At 30.9% G+C, this 15,110-nt stretch overlaps 1 protein-coding gene across 1 annotated transcript in view; it reads right to left on the bottom strand.

Annotated features, from left to right (window-relative positions):
• Positions 1-9,669: 9,669 nt before the first annotated feature.
• The window catches only part of LOC128863597 (irregular chiasm C-roughest protein), a 206,492-nt gene continuing 201,051 nt past the window's right edge, over positions 9,670-15,110 (bottom strand). The window contains exon 15 of the mRNA XM_054102868.1: positions 9,670-10,192. Coding sequence (XP_053958843.1) covers positions 9,893-10,192 — 300 coding nt within the window. The 3' untranslated portion in view covers positions 9,670-9,892. The remainder of the gene's footprint in view (positions 10,193-15,110) is intronic.

The following is a 15,110-nucleotide window of genomic DNA, read 5'->3' as shown; positions in this document are numbered from 1 at the left end:
AAACCACCCTGTATGCAGAGGGTACTGCCACATGATTATTATTTCTTCTTGTGGAAGAAATGTACTGCAACGATGTGGTCTGATGTGGTCTATAAGGTTTGACCGAAAGCATATAATTGAAAGCTTCTAAGCTTGCGAGCTTTTGAGCACTTCCCCTCGACTTTGTTCTAATGCATTTAGGGTCACACCGTTTAGGTGAGTGAGACTTTGTCTTGCAAGAGCTGCGCATTTGTTAAGAATGTACCCTGGTGTCTCATCTCCGAACAACAGACGCTTGTCTCTACTAATCCTCGTTTCCTGAAGTGATAAAGAATACTCCAATAAGGGACTCCTTGATGCTCCTCTAGAAGGAAGGATGCCTGGAATTCCGTGGTTTCACGCTCATTGACAATTTCCTTTATCTGGGCTTTAGTGTGCCAGAAGAGGGGTTCTGGTCCATCAAATTTTGATTTAGCGTCCAATTTCGCTAAGAAGTACGCCTGCTCTTTGACGTCATGACTTTTATGTTTAGGTACCCAGCTCAGCAAGAAAGAGTTTCTTACAGAGGGACAGTGAAGCATTCCTAAACCAGTGTAGCGGGACACATAGGGCTGTTTGTTTGTCTAACGAAATAGAGATTCGTTTAGAAGTAGTACCTCTTCGTAGGCATTTTCTGCTTCAAATTTCTTTACCATAGCTTGACTGTGGGATAATTACCTATTGGTATCGATTTTAAAACACCAACTTGATGACAAAGATGATATCAAGACTGATGGCAAACATAGGTGGTCCAATCCAAAGGAAACGTGAAATAATGATGGCTATCACGCTCTCCGTTCTCTTATACGGAGCTAAGCTTTGGGCAAATGCGCTAAAGGTAAAGCACCGATGCAAGCTCTTAACATCGGTACAGCTCTTAACAAAGGCAGCCCTCAGATTTTCAAGTAATAAGCGGCTCAATACCGATAGACTTACTAACTTTTAAGAAGAAAAAGTTAGGTGCATTAAAAAGAGAGGGAATGGAAGAAAGAGTTAGTAAACCTGAACCGCGCGAAATAAGGGATGAAACGGTAAGGCTATGGCAAGACCGCAGGATTAACGAAATACGCGTCAGATGGACGACTAGGCTTGTAAAAGACGTCGCCACATGGAACAGCAGGGACTTCGGCGAAGCCACTGGGGGGGGGGGGGGGGGGCACTGGTATTTCCAGAAATACCAGTTCAAAAGCGAACCGCCGAAAATGGCACTGAACACATATTCTTCCAATGCACACGTTGGGAACAAGAACGTCGACCGCTGGAGAATGCAGTCGGTCACGTAACTACTGTAATTGGCAAGATGCTAAGCAGCGACGAAACGTGGCAGATGATCAAGGGTTTCGCGGATGTGCTCGGCAAGATGCTTGAACGCGACGATAACTGAAATGCGGTTAAAAGAAACGTTGAAGGCATGTTACGGAGAAAAAAGATAGACCTCGACGCAGTACAACAAATCGATGTCTCACAGACAGAGACATAAGAAGACGAGCCTATAGCATGAAGCTGGTTACAAGCAAGGTGGACTCACACATGGGTGAATAAAATTGGTGGACGTCATCACGTACGTTAATCTGGGCCATCCCGATGTAATATGGAAAGTAGTTCTGATAAGTAAGTCTCTCCAGAAGAGGAGGATAATTGTTTTAGTGGCCATACCACTCGTCGCAGTAGACGACGGCCGCTGTAAGTGCGAAGGCATTTTGAAATCTACCTAACCCACCAAAAAAAAGCATTCATAAAAAATACTGATTTTTGAATAACTGAAGCAAACATTTTCACTTCAAAGGATTATGCCGTAAATGTCAAAAAAAATTTTCAAGGTATAAATTTTATATTTAAAAAGTATATGTACATACCTACATTTGGGCATACATTTAGATATTAGGGGAATATAATATTAAATGTCTATAAAAATCAAGCTATCAAAAATAAAATAATAAAATATATAAAATTTTGGATGGAGTAAAAATTAAATCAAAGTATGCACATACACCTAAAGTGTAAACAAATAAAATATCGCTTCAAATAGCACTAGAAAAATTAAGTATTTTATGCAATAACATGCAATAGGTAAATATTTGAAGTGTTTATCAATTAATACTTGGGAGCAAACAACACTTTTCGATTAATTTTTTATGCTATGAATTTCTGATGGTGAAGCACTCTCAGCTACACATCACTAGTGCCGAGACAGAAGAAGCTTAATTAATATTTATTTCGAAATTTTAATTTAAATTAGAATACATAATTTTTGTTGCAGTTGCAATGAGAACAAGAACGTCAAATGCCAGCATTGCCTCTCTAGCCTGCTCTAGCGAATCTATGATGGCTCTATTTACATGCACCAATACTGCTTTGATTGCCGCTATATTAGTTGGACCAACAGATTCTAACTACTACTAAAAAAGCGGTTCCGCTTGAAGTCTACAATAGCGTTATAACTAACCTGACCTAAACTAATTTTTATAGAAAGAAAGAGTAATGCGAACTTATCATAATTCTAACTTGAACGCACACCAGTTCGGTACTAGTGGATTTTCCTGCAGAGCTCTTTTGTTTGAATTCTTTTCTAATATGTATACGTCCTACTATAATATGCAATATTATACATAAACACTTGCCTATCTACATTCAATTCTTATTTAGATAACAGCTATTTTGGCTGCTATTATATCCGGTGTTTACCCTTCACACGAATTAATAACTAATTTTAATTAAAACGCATTTCTTAAGCAATTCAAATATTTGCAGTGATAACAAAATTCATTGACTACGGCAAGTGTAAGACCTATATTCGTATATCTATGTTTGTGTAAGTATGTAAATACCTATATGCATGTACGGCGTACAATCTTTTCAAAAAGTGAGGGCAGTCTCGTGATTTGTTTGCTTTATTCTGGCCGATTGTTTTGACATGTAAATAAATAATAGTTAATTTTTGAATATATGTGATAGCTAGGTAAATATGTGAGCTACGGCGGCCGCCGTAGCCGAATGGGTTGGTGCGTGATTACCATTCGGAATTCACAGAGAGGTCGTTGGTTCGAATCTCGGTGAAGGCAAAATTAATAAAAACATTTTTCTAATAGCGGTCGCCCCTCGGCAGGCAATGGCAAACCTCCGAGTGTATTTGTGCCATGAAAAAGCTCCTCATAAAAATATCTGCCGTTCGGAGTCGGCTTGAAACTGTAGGTCCCTCCATTTGTGGAACAACATCAAGACGCACACCACAAATAGGGGGAGGAGCTCGGCCAAACACCTAACAGAAGTGTACGCGCCAATTATTTATTTTTTTTATTTATGTGTGAGTGATTTCGGTGTCGCTTTAGTGCCGGTGTTTATTTAAACTTGTTTAAAAATTTTTTGCAGGCCTTTCATATTCCGTTTCAGGCTTAAAAGACCAAATGAGTGTAAAGAATTCACTAAGTAGCAGTTCCAAAAAGGTAAAAAAAATTTCTTTGGAGATGACACAGTAAACTAAGATTTGAAATATTTGTTTTGCATATATTTACAACCAAATTCTGCAAGTGGTCGATGTTGTCGCGCAGTTTTCGATTTTTTTAAGATTAATATTGTAAATTAATGCATTATTATTGTATATTTTGCATTGCATTGCACTTTTATTTACTTAGTTTTATACATTTTTTTGGCATATTCGAATTTGCATAAAGCTTTGAAAAACCCCTTTTATCGAAAGTCAAATTAGTTTTAGAAGAAGAATCTGCAGTACTAAATACATAATAGAATCTGAAAATTTTGCATTTTTAACACATTTTAACTGCAGTTCAATTATGTTGTTGTTGTTGCATCATACTTTAACTCACTACGCAGTTATCTCATTTAATATTTTCTAGGCTAACAGACTTGTATGTGCATTAAAATCTTCTCTGGATTTCCTACTCGAGTATTATAGAGTCAAAATTCATGTATACTAATCAATTAACTTCGAATGAAAGGATATTGAACACTGAAAACAAATTTAAAATAATACAAACAAATTCATGTGAAGGGAGTTTATATCTCCTCTCGCTGCGCTTAGATATTTTTGAAATAATTATGAAACCGGTATTTAACATCGAGATTTTGATGCTTCATTAATTAATATTTCTAAGTGTTTTTTTTACATCACCTAAAGGGAAATTAGCGATTAGAGCAACTACAATTTAAGGTCTGCTTACGGTACTGTTAATGCAATTTTAAGTCCCTACATACCTATACAAATTCTAAGCTATTGTTCGGACATTTTTCATATACTAACTAATAGTTTCCAATGTTAATAAATTCAAGAAAATAATCTAAAATATTCCTTATTCCAGTGCGCAACATTTTAAAAACTGCGCACAGAAACTTAGCATCACTTACGACATACACAACTATTCATTCTAGAGTAAATATACAATGACAATGTGTTCAACTGCTAGTCATTTTGAAACGAAAATTGCTGAATATTTGTATACAAAGCTAATTTTAATACATACAAAAAATCAAATATTCGCAACAATATTGCCAATGTCACACAAAATTGTTGCCAATATTATAAAAGATACAGATTTTAATCAAAATTTATATCAATCTCGTGCATCAGTGATTTGGAAAAACCATTTTCCAATTTTGGAATCGTATACAAATGTAAATCAAACAAAGCTTCTGCATTTCGGTGTCAGATTCATATCAGACATACCAGCAGCAGTTTTATTGAAATACTATACATGAGTATATGGCTGAGTACGTATTTCTAAGCAGAAATGTATGAAATTCACATTTTTAAATGTATGCGGTTGGGGTATTGGATCAGGTTGAGAGGCAAGTGGTGCTTTTTTAATTGAATTTTTATATACTCTTGGTATTTGATATTTCATGTTTTAAGATTATTTAATTTTCTGTATTTTATTTATTTATTTATATTTTAAATATTTTTATTTTATATTTCATATTTTATATATTATATTTTATATTTTATATTTTATATTTTATATTTTATATTTTATATTTTATATTTTATATTTTATATTTTATATTTTATATTTTATATTTTATATTTTATATTTTATATTTTATATTTTATATTTTATATTTTATATTTTATATTTTATATTTTATATTTTATATTTTATATTTTATATTTTATATTTTATATTTTATATTTTATATTTTATATTTTATATTTTATATTTTATATTTTATATTTTATATTTTATATTTTATATTTTATATTTTATATTCTATATTTTATATTTCATATTTCATATTTCATATTTTATATTTTATATTTCATATTTCATATTTTATATTTTATATTTTATATTTTATATTTTATATTTTATATTTTATATTTTATATTTTATATTTTATATTTTATATTTTATATTTTATATTTTATATTTTATATTTTATATTTTATATTTTATATTTTATATTTTATATTTTATATTTTATATTTTATATTTTATATTTTATATTTTATATTTTATATTTTATATTTTATATTTTATATTTTATATTTCATATTTTATATTTTATATTTTATATTTTATATTTTATTTTTTATATTTTATATTTCATATTTTATATTTTATATTTTATATTTATATTTATACTTATATTTATATTTATATTTATATTTACATTTATATTTTATATTTTATATTTACTTCAAACTGATATTTTCTTATCTAAAAATGTGTGCAAATCGGTGCTTTTTAAAAGAATACTTTAGGCATGCAAACATTATGTTAGTTTTGTGTCTAGGTGAGTGTAGTGTAAGTCGATGCGCCAAGCAGACGGTTTGTGTTAGCAAAAGTTTAAATTAAATTAAAAGAAAATATGAAAATAAACTAACAAAAAATTATACTATTTGAATTAAATATTAATTTATACGCAAAGCTGTATTTTCCTATCGATTTATGCTCATCATTCGTCTTCGATTATGGAATTTTATTTTTCGCTTAATTTTGGTTGCTAAACTGAAAATAATTCAGCGACATTTCAGCATAATTACGAAAATAAGTTCATAAGCAAACATCAAAACGACAAACAGTCGAACAAATCCGATCGGCAAACGAACATTTCCACGAACAAACAAACGAACAGACGAACCGACTAATTATCATCAGCGTCATTTTCAGCACCATTATCTTCTTTATTTGCATGAAACCAATGAACAAATGAATTATGGAATGAATTAATGCACGAATGAAAGAAACCAACACACATTCACAATTAAATCGATTTATTCGATATAAATTTTCGTGGCTTTGAAATATTTATAAATTTTTTATTTTAATTATTTCTTATTGTAATATTATTTTTATTTCTGGATTTTTGTATATTTTATCTATTTATAACTTGCATTTGCGCAATAAGTAATTATAATTATTTTTTAACTATTTTTTTAGTTTTAATTCCTCTTCCTCAAACAATTCATAAAAATCTTATATCAATTCAAATATGTATGTGTTTCTATGTAGTACCTATATACATATAAGTATGTAAGTAGGTATACTTATGGCTTGTATATTTATATATGCATATATGTATATATTTATGTATTGGAACTATTTATATGCAGGAGAAATTTCGAATTTCAAAATACATGTATACATATAAATATAAGTTTAAAGTAAAATGTATATGAAGTTAGCGAGAGAGCGAAAGAGAGATAGGTGTAGCAAAATTTAGACTTAGAGCGCAAAATAAATAAATTTAATGATTGGAAAATGTCTCTATAGCAATCTTTTCACTTGCATGACTCAAAACGAAACTCAAAATGCTTAAATGCTTGAAGGATGGGACGGGTTTTGGGTGCAATAGTATTGCAGGCCATGGGGGAGTTTGGGTTACGGGAGAGGCGTTACTGGATTTGTGTGCTGCTAGGTACATATATGTATGTAAATATATATATAAATACAATATATAAGTACAAGTAAAAGTTCAAAATTCCACTAAATGCTTAAATTTTTTTGATTCAAGGTGTCTGCCTAAAGGAGATACAGTATGACATAAAAGTATTACACAAGTATGTATATAAAAGTGTCTGAATTTATGGTAAAAGTTTGTTTGAAATTTGTTTGATTAATCAAATGATAAAATTATAAAATGAAATTAATAGTTTTTTAATTAACGTTTTTTGTTTTAATAAAATTTTTGTTTGAAAATTAATATTTGAAATTTGTGAACTAACTAAGTGAAAAAATTATAAATCAAAATGAATAGTTTTTTAATTAATGTTTTTGTAATAAATACATTTTTAAAAATTTATGTTTGAAATTTGTTTGATCAATCAAGTGATAAAATTATAAATCTAAATAATAGTTTTTAATTAATGTTTTCATAATTATAATTTTTTTTTCAATATTAACAATATACCGTATAGGTTAATAACTGACAAGAAACAAAGGAATATTTCAGCATACAAGTTTTTTTTTCAGTAAAAGAGAGCAAATTAAAGCTATTTATGCATGTAAAGTAAAATAAAATTGAATTAGAATGAACAAATGGGTGTAAATATAAAAAAACAAAATAATAACAAAAAAGTAGTTTTGAATGAAATATTAAATAATATTAATTAAATAATAAAATAAAATATTAAAAAATAAAAATACCAGTTTATGTCAAAATATCCTTTTTTCAATTCTTCTGAGCAATTTCAGTACGGCTGCTAACAAATTTGCTAATTCCCTGTGCTAGATTTTGGATTTCACTTCCAAGGTATTTAAAGCTCAATTTTGCATTTTCTAAGGATAATCAAGTCTTCTAACCTTTAAATTGGACCTAATCCTAAAAGCATGTAGCAATAAATGCGGTGTAATTTCTATGTGGCTCTCTGCTCCTTCCAGGAAGTTAAGTGTATATAAATATGAACTTTTTATGGCCCGCAAAAATGTGGCTAAAGCTTGCAAAGTTTAGGCTGCTCTTTTTAACGAGTACATCGGATTTTTTTACACACAAAAATAACAGGTCAACTGAAGAGGTGGTCCATGGGGCAATGAGTGCATTAATTGGCTGCTTTTAGTTGGGAGCAGAGAGGTCGATTGTATAATGGACTGCTCCATTTAGCAAACTTCAAACAAATTCAGGGTACTCTAAATAAGGCACTAAAAAGCAAAAGGAACAGGTCTGCCCCGCATAACTTACCGCGCAATATGTTAGAAGCAAATTAGATTATTTATTTTATTAATTATTAGGTTTATTACATTAATTAATGCAGACAATGGTGTGACGTGCAGAACTATATACTTCTTTGGGCAGCACCGAACGTAATCGAAGAGCTAAAGTGTGTTTGCTTTAATTTAAGTCATGTGACTCGGATAATTTCATTGGGAAAATCCTAAAGTGTGAGCGGATAAATTTGTTAAATTTTTATAAATTAAAATTAAATACTTTTATTCTTTCCAGAATAAGTTAAATTTTATTATGTAAGACAAAAATTAGAAAATAAAATATGTGGAATTTTAATAAAAACTTTGCTGCAAAATACTAGAATCGGTGGGTTGTAAGGTGATATCATACGCCGATGATGTTGTTATTGCGGTCTCTGGTTAATTTGTATCTACTTATACATTAAGAGACTTATACAAAAGAGTACAAAATGCTCTAGATATGCTTTCTAGGGGGCATGTTGTTCACTAAGAAACATAGAACCCCTAAGTTAAGTCCAATTATGCTTAAGGGGTGATTTCGGAAGAAAACCAAGTACTTGGGACTAACCATAGTAGGAAGACTAAAATCTTATGGAGAGTTGGGAAAGCGAGCCTAGCTGTTTATGCCTGTAAGCGAGCCTTAGGCAAGACCTGGGGAATTAAATCTAAGGTTGTTCATTGGCTTTATACTGCACTTGTCAGGCCTATTCTTCCATATGGAAATGTTGTCTGGTGACGTGCAGAATATTGACGCAAATGGTAGAAAAAAAAAAATTTTTAAATATACTTTGATGAAAAAAAAAAAATTGTTTTAATTTTAATAAAAATATATAGGTAAAAAATGGCAGAAAAATCAAAAATTGTTTAAAATATATTTTGATACAAAAAAAAAATGTTAAGTTTAGTATCAAATGAATAGATAAATACAAAATTTATATGCAAGATTAAAAACGAGTAGATACCTTTTAAATAGATGAATTAAATAAAATAGAGACTTAGTATTTTTTTAGAGCTATAAAATAAAAAAATATTAAAACTTAATAAAAGCGCTCAAAATGACGGAAGAAAAAAAATATTTTAAAGTATATTTTGATGACAAAAAAAAAAAAAATTGGTAATTTTAATAAAAATATATAGGCAGTAAGAAATGGTAGAAAAAAAAATATTTCAAAATATATTTTGATGCAGAAAAAAAACAAAAATATGTTAATTTTAATAAAAAGATGTAGGTAATATTGATATAATTAAAACAATGAATAATTATAAATATGATTCATAAAATATTTTAAGGGTATTAGCAACAATAATTTTCCTTGTTAATCAATTCAAAAACCGTGTAAAATATATCAGAGTATGCAACATATGCTTAATGAAAAAACAAAAAATTATCCAAAATATTTTTGGTAGTAAAAACTCCATTTGCATTTATTGAGCTGTTCAGCATACATATTCAACATTCATACAAACTTATATACAAAAAACTTGAATTAAAATTAAATTATAAAATCTGGTTGCATTAATATAAACTAATAACATAGTGTGTGATATAGTTTCATACGCAAAATGCAAAAATTGTTTGAAAATTTTGTGTTTCGTAACATTTTTCTATCAATCATACAACTTCAATTAAAACAAATAATGGGTGGAATTTCAAACACTGCCGGTAGTAGAATAAAAAAAAATTTGATGTACAAACCATTGCTGTTAAATTTATAAAATTTAAATTGAATACATTCTCAAACAAAACTCTCATTCAGTGTCTGACAAGACTTAACATTACAGTTGGACGTGGTGAGCGTCACGGTCGACTTCGCTGCGATGGGAAGTGTATAGACAACAGCTGTAGCGGAAATGCAATTCTCACTGCTACTTCTGTACATGCTGTTAATTGCAGCAGTGGCTGTAGTCATGCTTGTGAGAGAGTGACTACTGCTATTTGTTTCAAGAGCACTTGTTGTGGTGGGGGTGGTGGCAGTAGCGCTAGCACTCAACGCTTCAGGCTCATTTTTGTCATTTGCATTTGGTAAATTCGTTAACTAAATTTATTTACATACATACACAAATAAATTGAATTAAGTTAAATTAATTTAAATTAACGGTTCATTATGTACCAGATAATTGCATGTGTAAGTTTGTATGCATGTAAGAAGTTTAATCACATAAAATATTGCTCAATTTGGGTTTATTATTTATATGTAGGTAATTTTTTGCTGTTTTGATTATTTATGTTATTTTAAGCAATTATTTGCGCGTATAATTGACTGAAAATGTATTGCGTATATGTGTTCGTGTATATATGAACATAGATTACATGTACGCAGATATAAAATGCGATAGGCAATCCGTTACCTATTTATGGATATGTATGTATGCGTGTGTGTATGTATGTGTAGAACTATAAGTTTTTATATTTTCGGCTGTACATTTGTATGCAACTGCAGTTCGGTCATCGTACACAGTCATATGCAATTCTTCTATATCTGAATAATATTCCATGTATTTGGTATGAGTTGGAGCATAAACGTAAATATATGTATGAACACATATATGCACACATTTTGTCGTTTCCTTGTTGTGTAGTTGGTGTAAGCGTTAATGGCTATGCCTCACTCGTTATTTTATTTACTTTTAGAGAGTTTTTACTTATTTTTACTTTGAGTTTACTGGCTTTTTGAATATCTAAAACTTAGCTTTTTTCGTGATTTTTATGAAAATATATATCCTAATAAAGTGTTAGTGCATTTCTATGAGTGCGTCGATTTCAGAAACGTAAGCAATTTTGTCGATAATGTGAAATTTGAAAGTGTGAATTAAAAAAATAAAATATAAAATATTACAATAAATAAAATAAATTATTATTAATTATATTAAAAATTAAATAAAATAAGAAAGCAAAAAATTAAATATAGTAAAATTAAATTAGGCAAATAAAAAATAATAAAAAAAATTAGTTTTACTAAAATTATATTAAATTAAATAAAGTATAAAATAAAAAAAAAATCCAACAAAATAAAATAAAAACATTCATTTTTAATCACCAAAGTCAGATTTACAAGATCTTTCAAGCTAAACTGTTATCGAAGTCATCATTACAAGGTGAATAGTTGTGAAAATGGCGACCAAAAAAACTACTACAAAGTCGATCCAAAATCTATGTTTCCATAAGCATATCATTATATTGATTGAATTCGTCTGCCACACAGAGTGGTAAACGGCGAGTAAAATTTCAGTCTTCTCACGCGTTGAGGAATTTTAGAATTACAATTTCTTAATTAGAATTGAATGGAATGCCCAAAAAGGGTGTAAGCGCCAGTTATATACTAGTATATATATACATAATGAGAATGGCATCACCTTTAAAAAGTTTGCGGCAATGAGCGTTAGTTTGTTTACTGTAAGCCAACACTCATGATAATTCTCAAGACAAAGTCCTCTAATCTCTGCTTTCGCAAGTGAATTAAAATATGTAATTTTGAAAAAAAGGTTATACTTTTGATTTCCCGAGTTGTTTCTATATTTGCATTAGAATACGGAGTCTAAGCGCTACTCTAGAAGTTTATCTAAATATTTTTCATGTGAATTAAATTTTGTAACTTCTATTTTAAGTCCAGTGTGGAACATAGGTACGGTTTTAATGACTTAACCAAAAAACACATTTCGAAATTTTAATAAAAATTGGCAGCCCAACTCAGTTTATTTTTCAGAATTATGGTATTTTTAAGCAGCTGTCGTTGATGCCTGTATTAAAATATATTATTTATTTGATTAATTACTGATACGTGGACCCTATAAATTTTATAGATTACCACTTTCAGAAACTACTTTCGCTTGATTCAGTATTGAAAAATATCCTCCATTTTTAAATACTTTGAAGTACATATATAGGTGGCAACGCCTTAAAAAAACTTCTGGGATAAAGTGTTCTCAAAGCCTTCTCTCTTGATACCAGAACTTTTTTGTAGTGAAATATTTTTTCGCAACATTTGATTAATTTTAAACTTTGGGATGGGTGGCAATCCTATTTGAAAATACTTCTGGCTTAATAGATTCTTAACGACCTTTTGTTAGATACTGACATTGTAATATTAAAGTGTTTTTAATACCTCTCATTTCATGCTTTTATTGCAATTATTTAGCTATTTTACATATTATAATATTGGGTAATGAGTTTCCGCCCTCATAAGAGAGGTGTCGCTGCAGATACTATCATATTTTTGTGCTCACTCTAGTATTATACTGGTGATTTGAAGGTGTATATGTAAGGTCTCGACCACAGTAGTTGACATTCGCTTGAAGTGTAAAGACCCTTTTTTAACTGACGTCAAAAATGTCTACGATCATCCCGAAAAAACAGCATTTGCGGGAAGTCATACTTCATTATTACCTTTCAAAGAAAAGTGGAGCTGAAACGTGTCGTATATTGATCTATATTTACGGTAATCACGCTTCATCAAATACAACTTGTAAATAGTGGTTTCGATGCTTTCAAAGTGGAAATTTCGACGTGAGCGATAAAGATCGCGAAGGGGCACCGAAAAAATTCGAAGATACTCTACTACAACAATTAATGGATGAAGACGCATGTCGAGCCCTTGATGATATGTCTAATGAGTTGGATGTTGACAGATTAACCGTCGGTAAACGTTTGCATGCGAAGGGAATGGTCCAGAAAGCAGGTAACTGGGTGCCACAACAGCTGAAGGAGACGTTTGGAGACGTGTGAGATGCTTCTTGAACGGCAGAAAAGAAAAGCTTTTCTGCATCGCATCGTCACTGACGATGAAAAATGGAGCTATGATGGTAACCCTGAGCGTCGAAAAAGTTGGAGCCTACCGGGTGAACCGGGTCTATCGACTGCGAAAAAAAGATTCATGCTTGAAAGGTTCTATTGTGCATCTAGTGGGATCCGAAGGGTGTCATCTATTATGAACTCCTTAAACCATCTGAAACCATCACTGGCGATTGTTACAGACTGCAGCTAATGCGTTTGAATCGAGCTCTGAAAGAAAAGTGGTCGGAATGGGACGATAGACATGTCCAACTGATTTTGCTGCCTGACAATGCCAGGCCACACGTTGCTAAATCGGTCCAGAAATATTTAGAGGGATTGAATTGGGAAATCGTGCCCCATCCGACGTATTCTCCTGACATTGCACCTGCGGATTACTATCTGTTCCGATCAATGCAGTCAGCCCTTATTGGAGAGCGGTTCACGTCTTACGAGAGCATCGCAAATTGGCTCAACGAACGGATTAAGTCAAAAGAACTCGAAATTTTTGTTAGAAGAGTCCGTATGCTGCCTGAAAGATGGAGTAAATTTGTGGACTCCATTGGCATATACTTCACATAATTTAATGCTTTAAATAATTCGTAACTTTGGTTCGAAAAGGACAGAAATTTATTCCCATACCCAATACATTTTTAATTTTAATTAGGTGGCGACCCTATTAAAAATATGTATATATTAGCACAATTTAAAAATCTTACATTTGATACCCAAGAAGTGCCCCTGTTAGGTTTTGATAAATTCGATTTTTTTGCGCCAAATTGCAAATCAATCCCCCAATTACTTCGCCCTCAAAGCTACTTCTTCTGAATTATTTTACTAATATACATGAATGTCATCAGCATTATGCCAGTTAATGAATTGGTTCATAATGGACCAAACAACAGATGGTTGAACTCAAAGTAGCAAGAGTGTCTCCTTAAGCTATGCAATACTTTTTATTATTGTTTTCATAGGCAGTAACGCTGCAAATGAAATAAGCTGCTAATTGCCTTGTTAATTGCACATTTTAGTGCCTTAGAAAATGGTTTGCTTCCTCAGAGAAATATGCAACCGGTGTATGCACCTCTATTTGGTCATTCTGGTGACTGGTAAAATTGTAATCACTCTCGATCGAGCATGACTTCTTCCATCAAATATAACTTCATGAACTATACCAAGCGTTCCCCTCTAACACTAAGAAAGGTTTTTGCATATGTAAGTGTATGTACGAGTGGGGATTGAAAACGGGAAAATATCTAGAAACGTCAATGATTTCTCTCCAACTAGAGTTCCTGCTGTTTGCTTACAGATACCAGGCATATCTACAAAGCTATTTGAAGGAAAGAATAGTAAAGCGTCTGCGAGTTTATTTGAATTTAGTTGGAAACGCTGTGCGATGAAAAATTTTGCGCAGTACACATTAAAGATGTATAAAAAGCCTTTAACTTTTATTTAAAGAATAAAAATGAATGGCCATTCCGACCATGTAATAGGTACACTTATTTTTGTACGCATATCAATATTGGCATAATTTATTCAAAAGTTGATGAGATGTGTATTTTTGAAATGCGATTGTAAACAAATGTCAGGGTGACAAGGTATAAAAACTAGAACAACCACACACATTTTTTATTGAGGTGAACATATACCAGTACACCCCTACAAAAAGGACAAACAGTTGAGTACAAGAGCTTACACAAAAATGGTTGAAGCTGAAGCTTAATAAAATGTAAAGAAACGAAGGCAAATGCAAATGGACATGAACTGCAAAGTAGACATTCATTGGCAGTATTTGATATGGAAAAAATAAATAAACAAATATACAAATACTCAAATGAAAGGAAAAAATTATAATAAAACCATATATTGAAATTCAAATCAACACAAAATTTTAATAATCGCACATTTCATTATACAATCACAGTGAAAAAAAAATGTTTTTTGAGCAAAAAATTCAAGCACTCACAGAAATTTGCGCATGAAAAAGTGTAAAAATGAAAAGCTGTCAACTGTGGCAATACGATTGCGCATTAATTGAATTGAAAGTATTAAACCGAAAATGTGTCTGAAGTGCAAAATAGCATAAAAATTTATCATTTGCATTTGTATTTGATTTTTATGAATTATCATTCGGTGTTGAAGTCAAATGGCGTGTAATTAAGAAACGAAAAAAAAAATGTCTGCCT

Source organism: Anastrepha ludens, chromosome 2 (assembly GCF_028408465.1).
Source record: "Anastrepha ludens isolate Willacy chromosome 2, idAnaLude1.1, whole genome shotgun sequence".
Taxonomy (NCBI): Eukaryota; Metazoa; Arthropoda; class Insecta; order Diptera; family Tephritidae; genus Anastrepha; species Anastrepha ludens.
The sequence above is the reverse complement of the archived record's forward strand: the minus strand, read 5'-3'. Positions and strand labels throughout refer to the sequence as shown.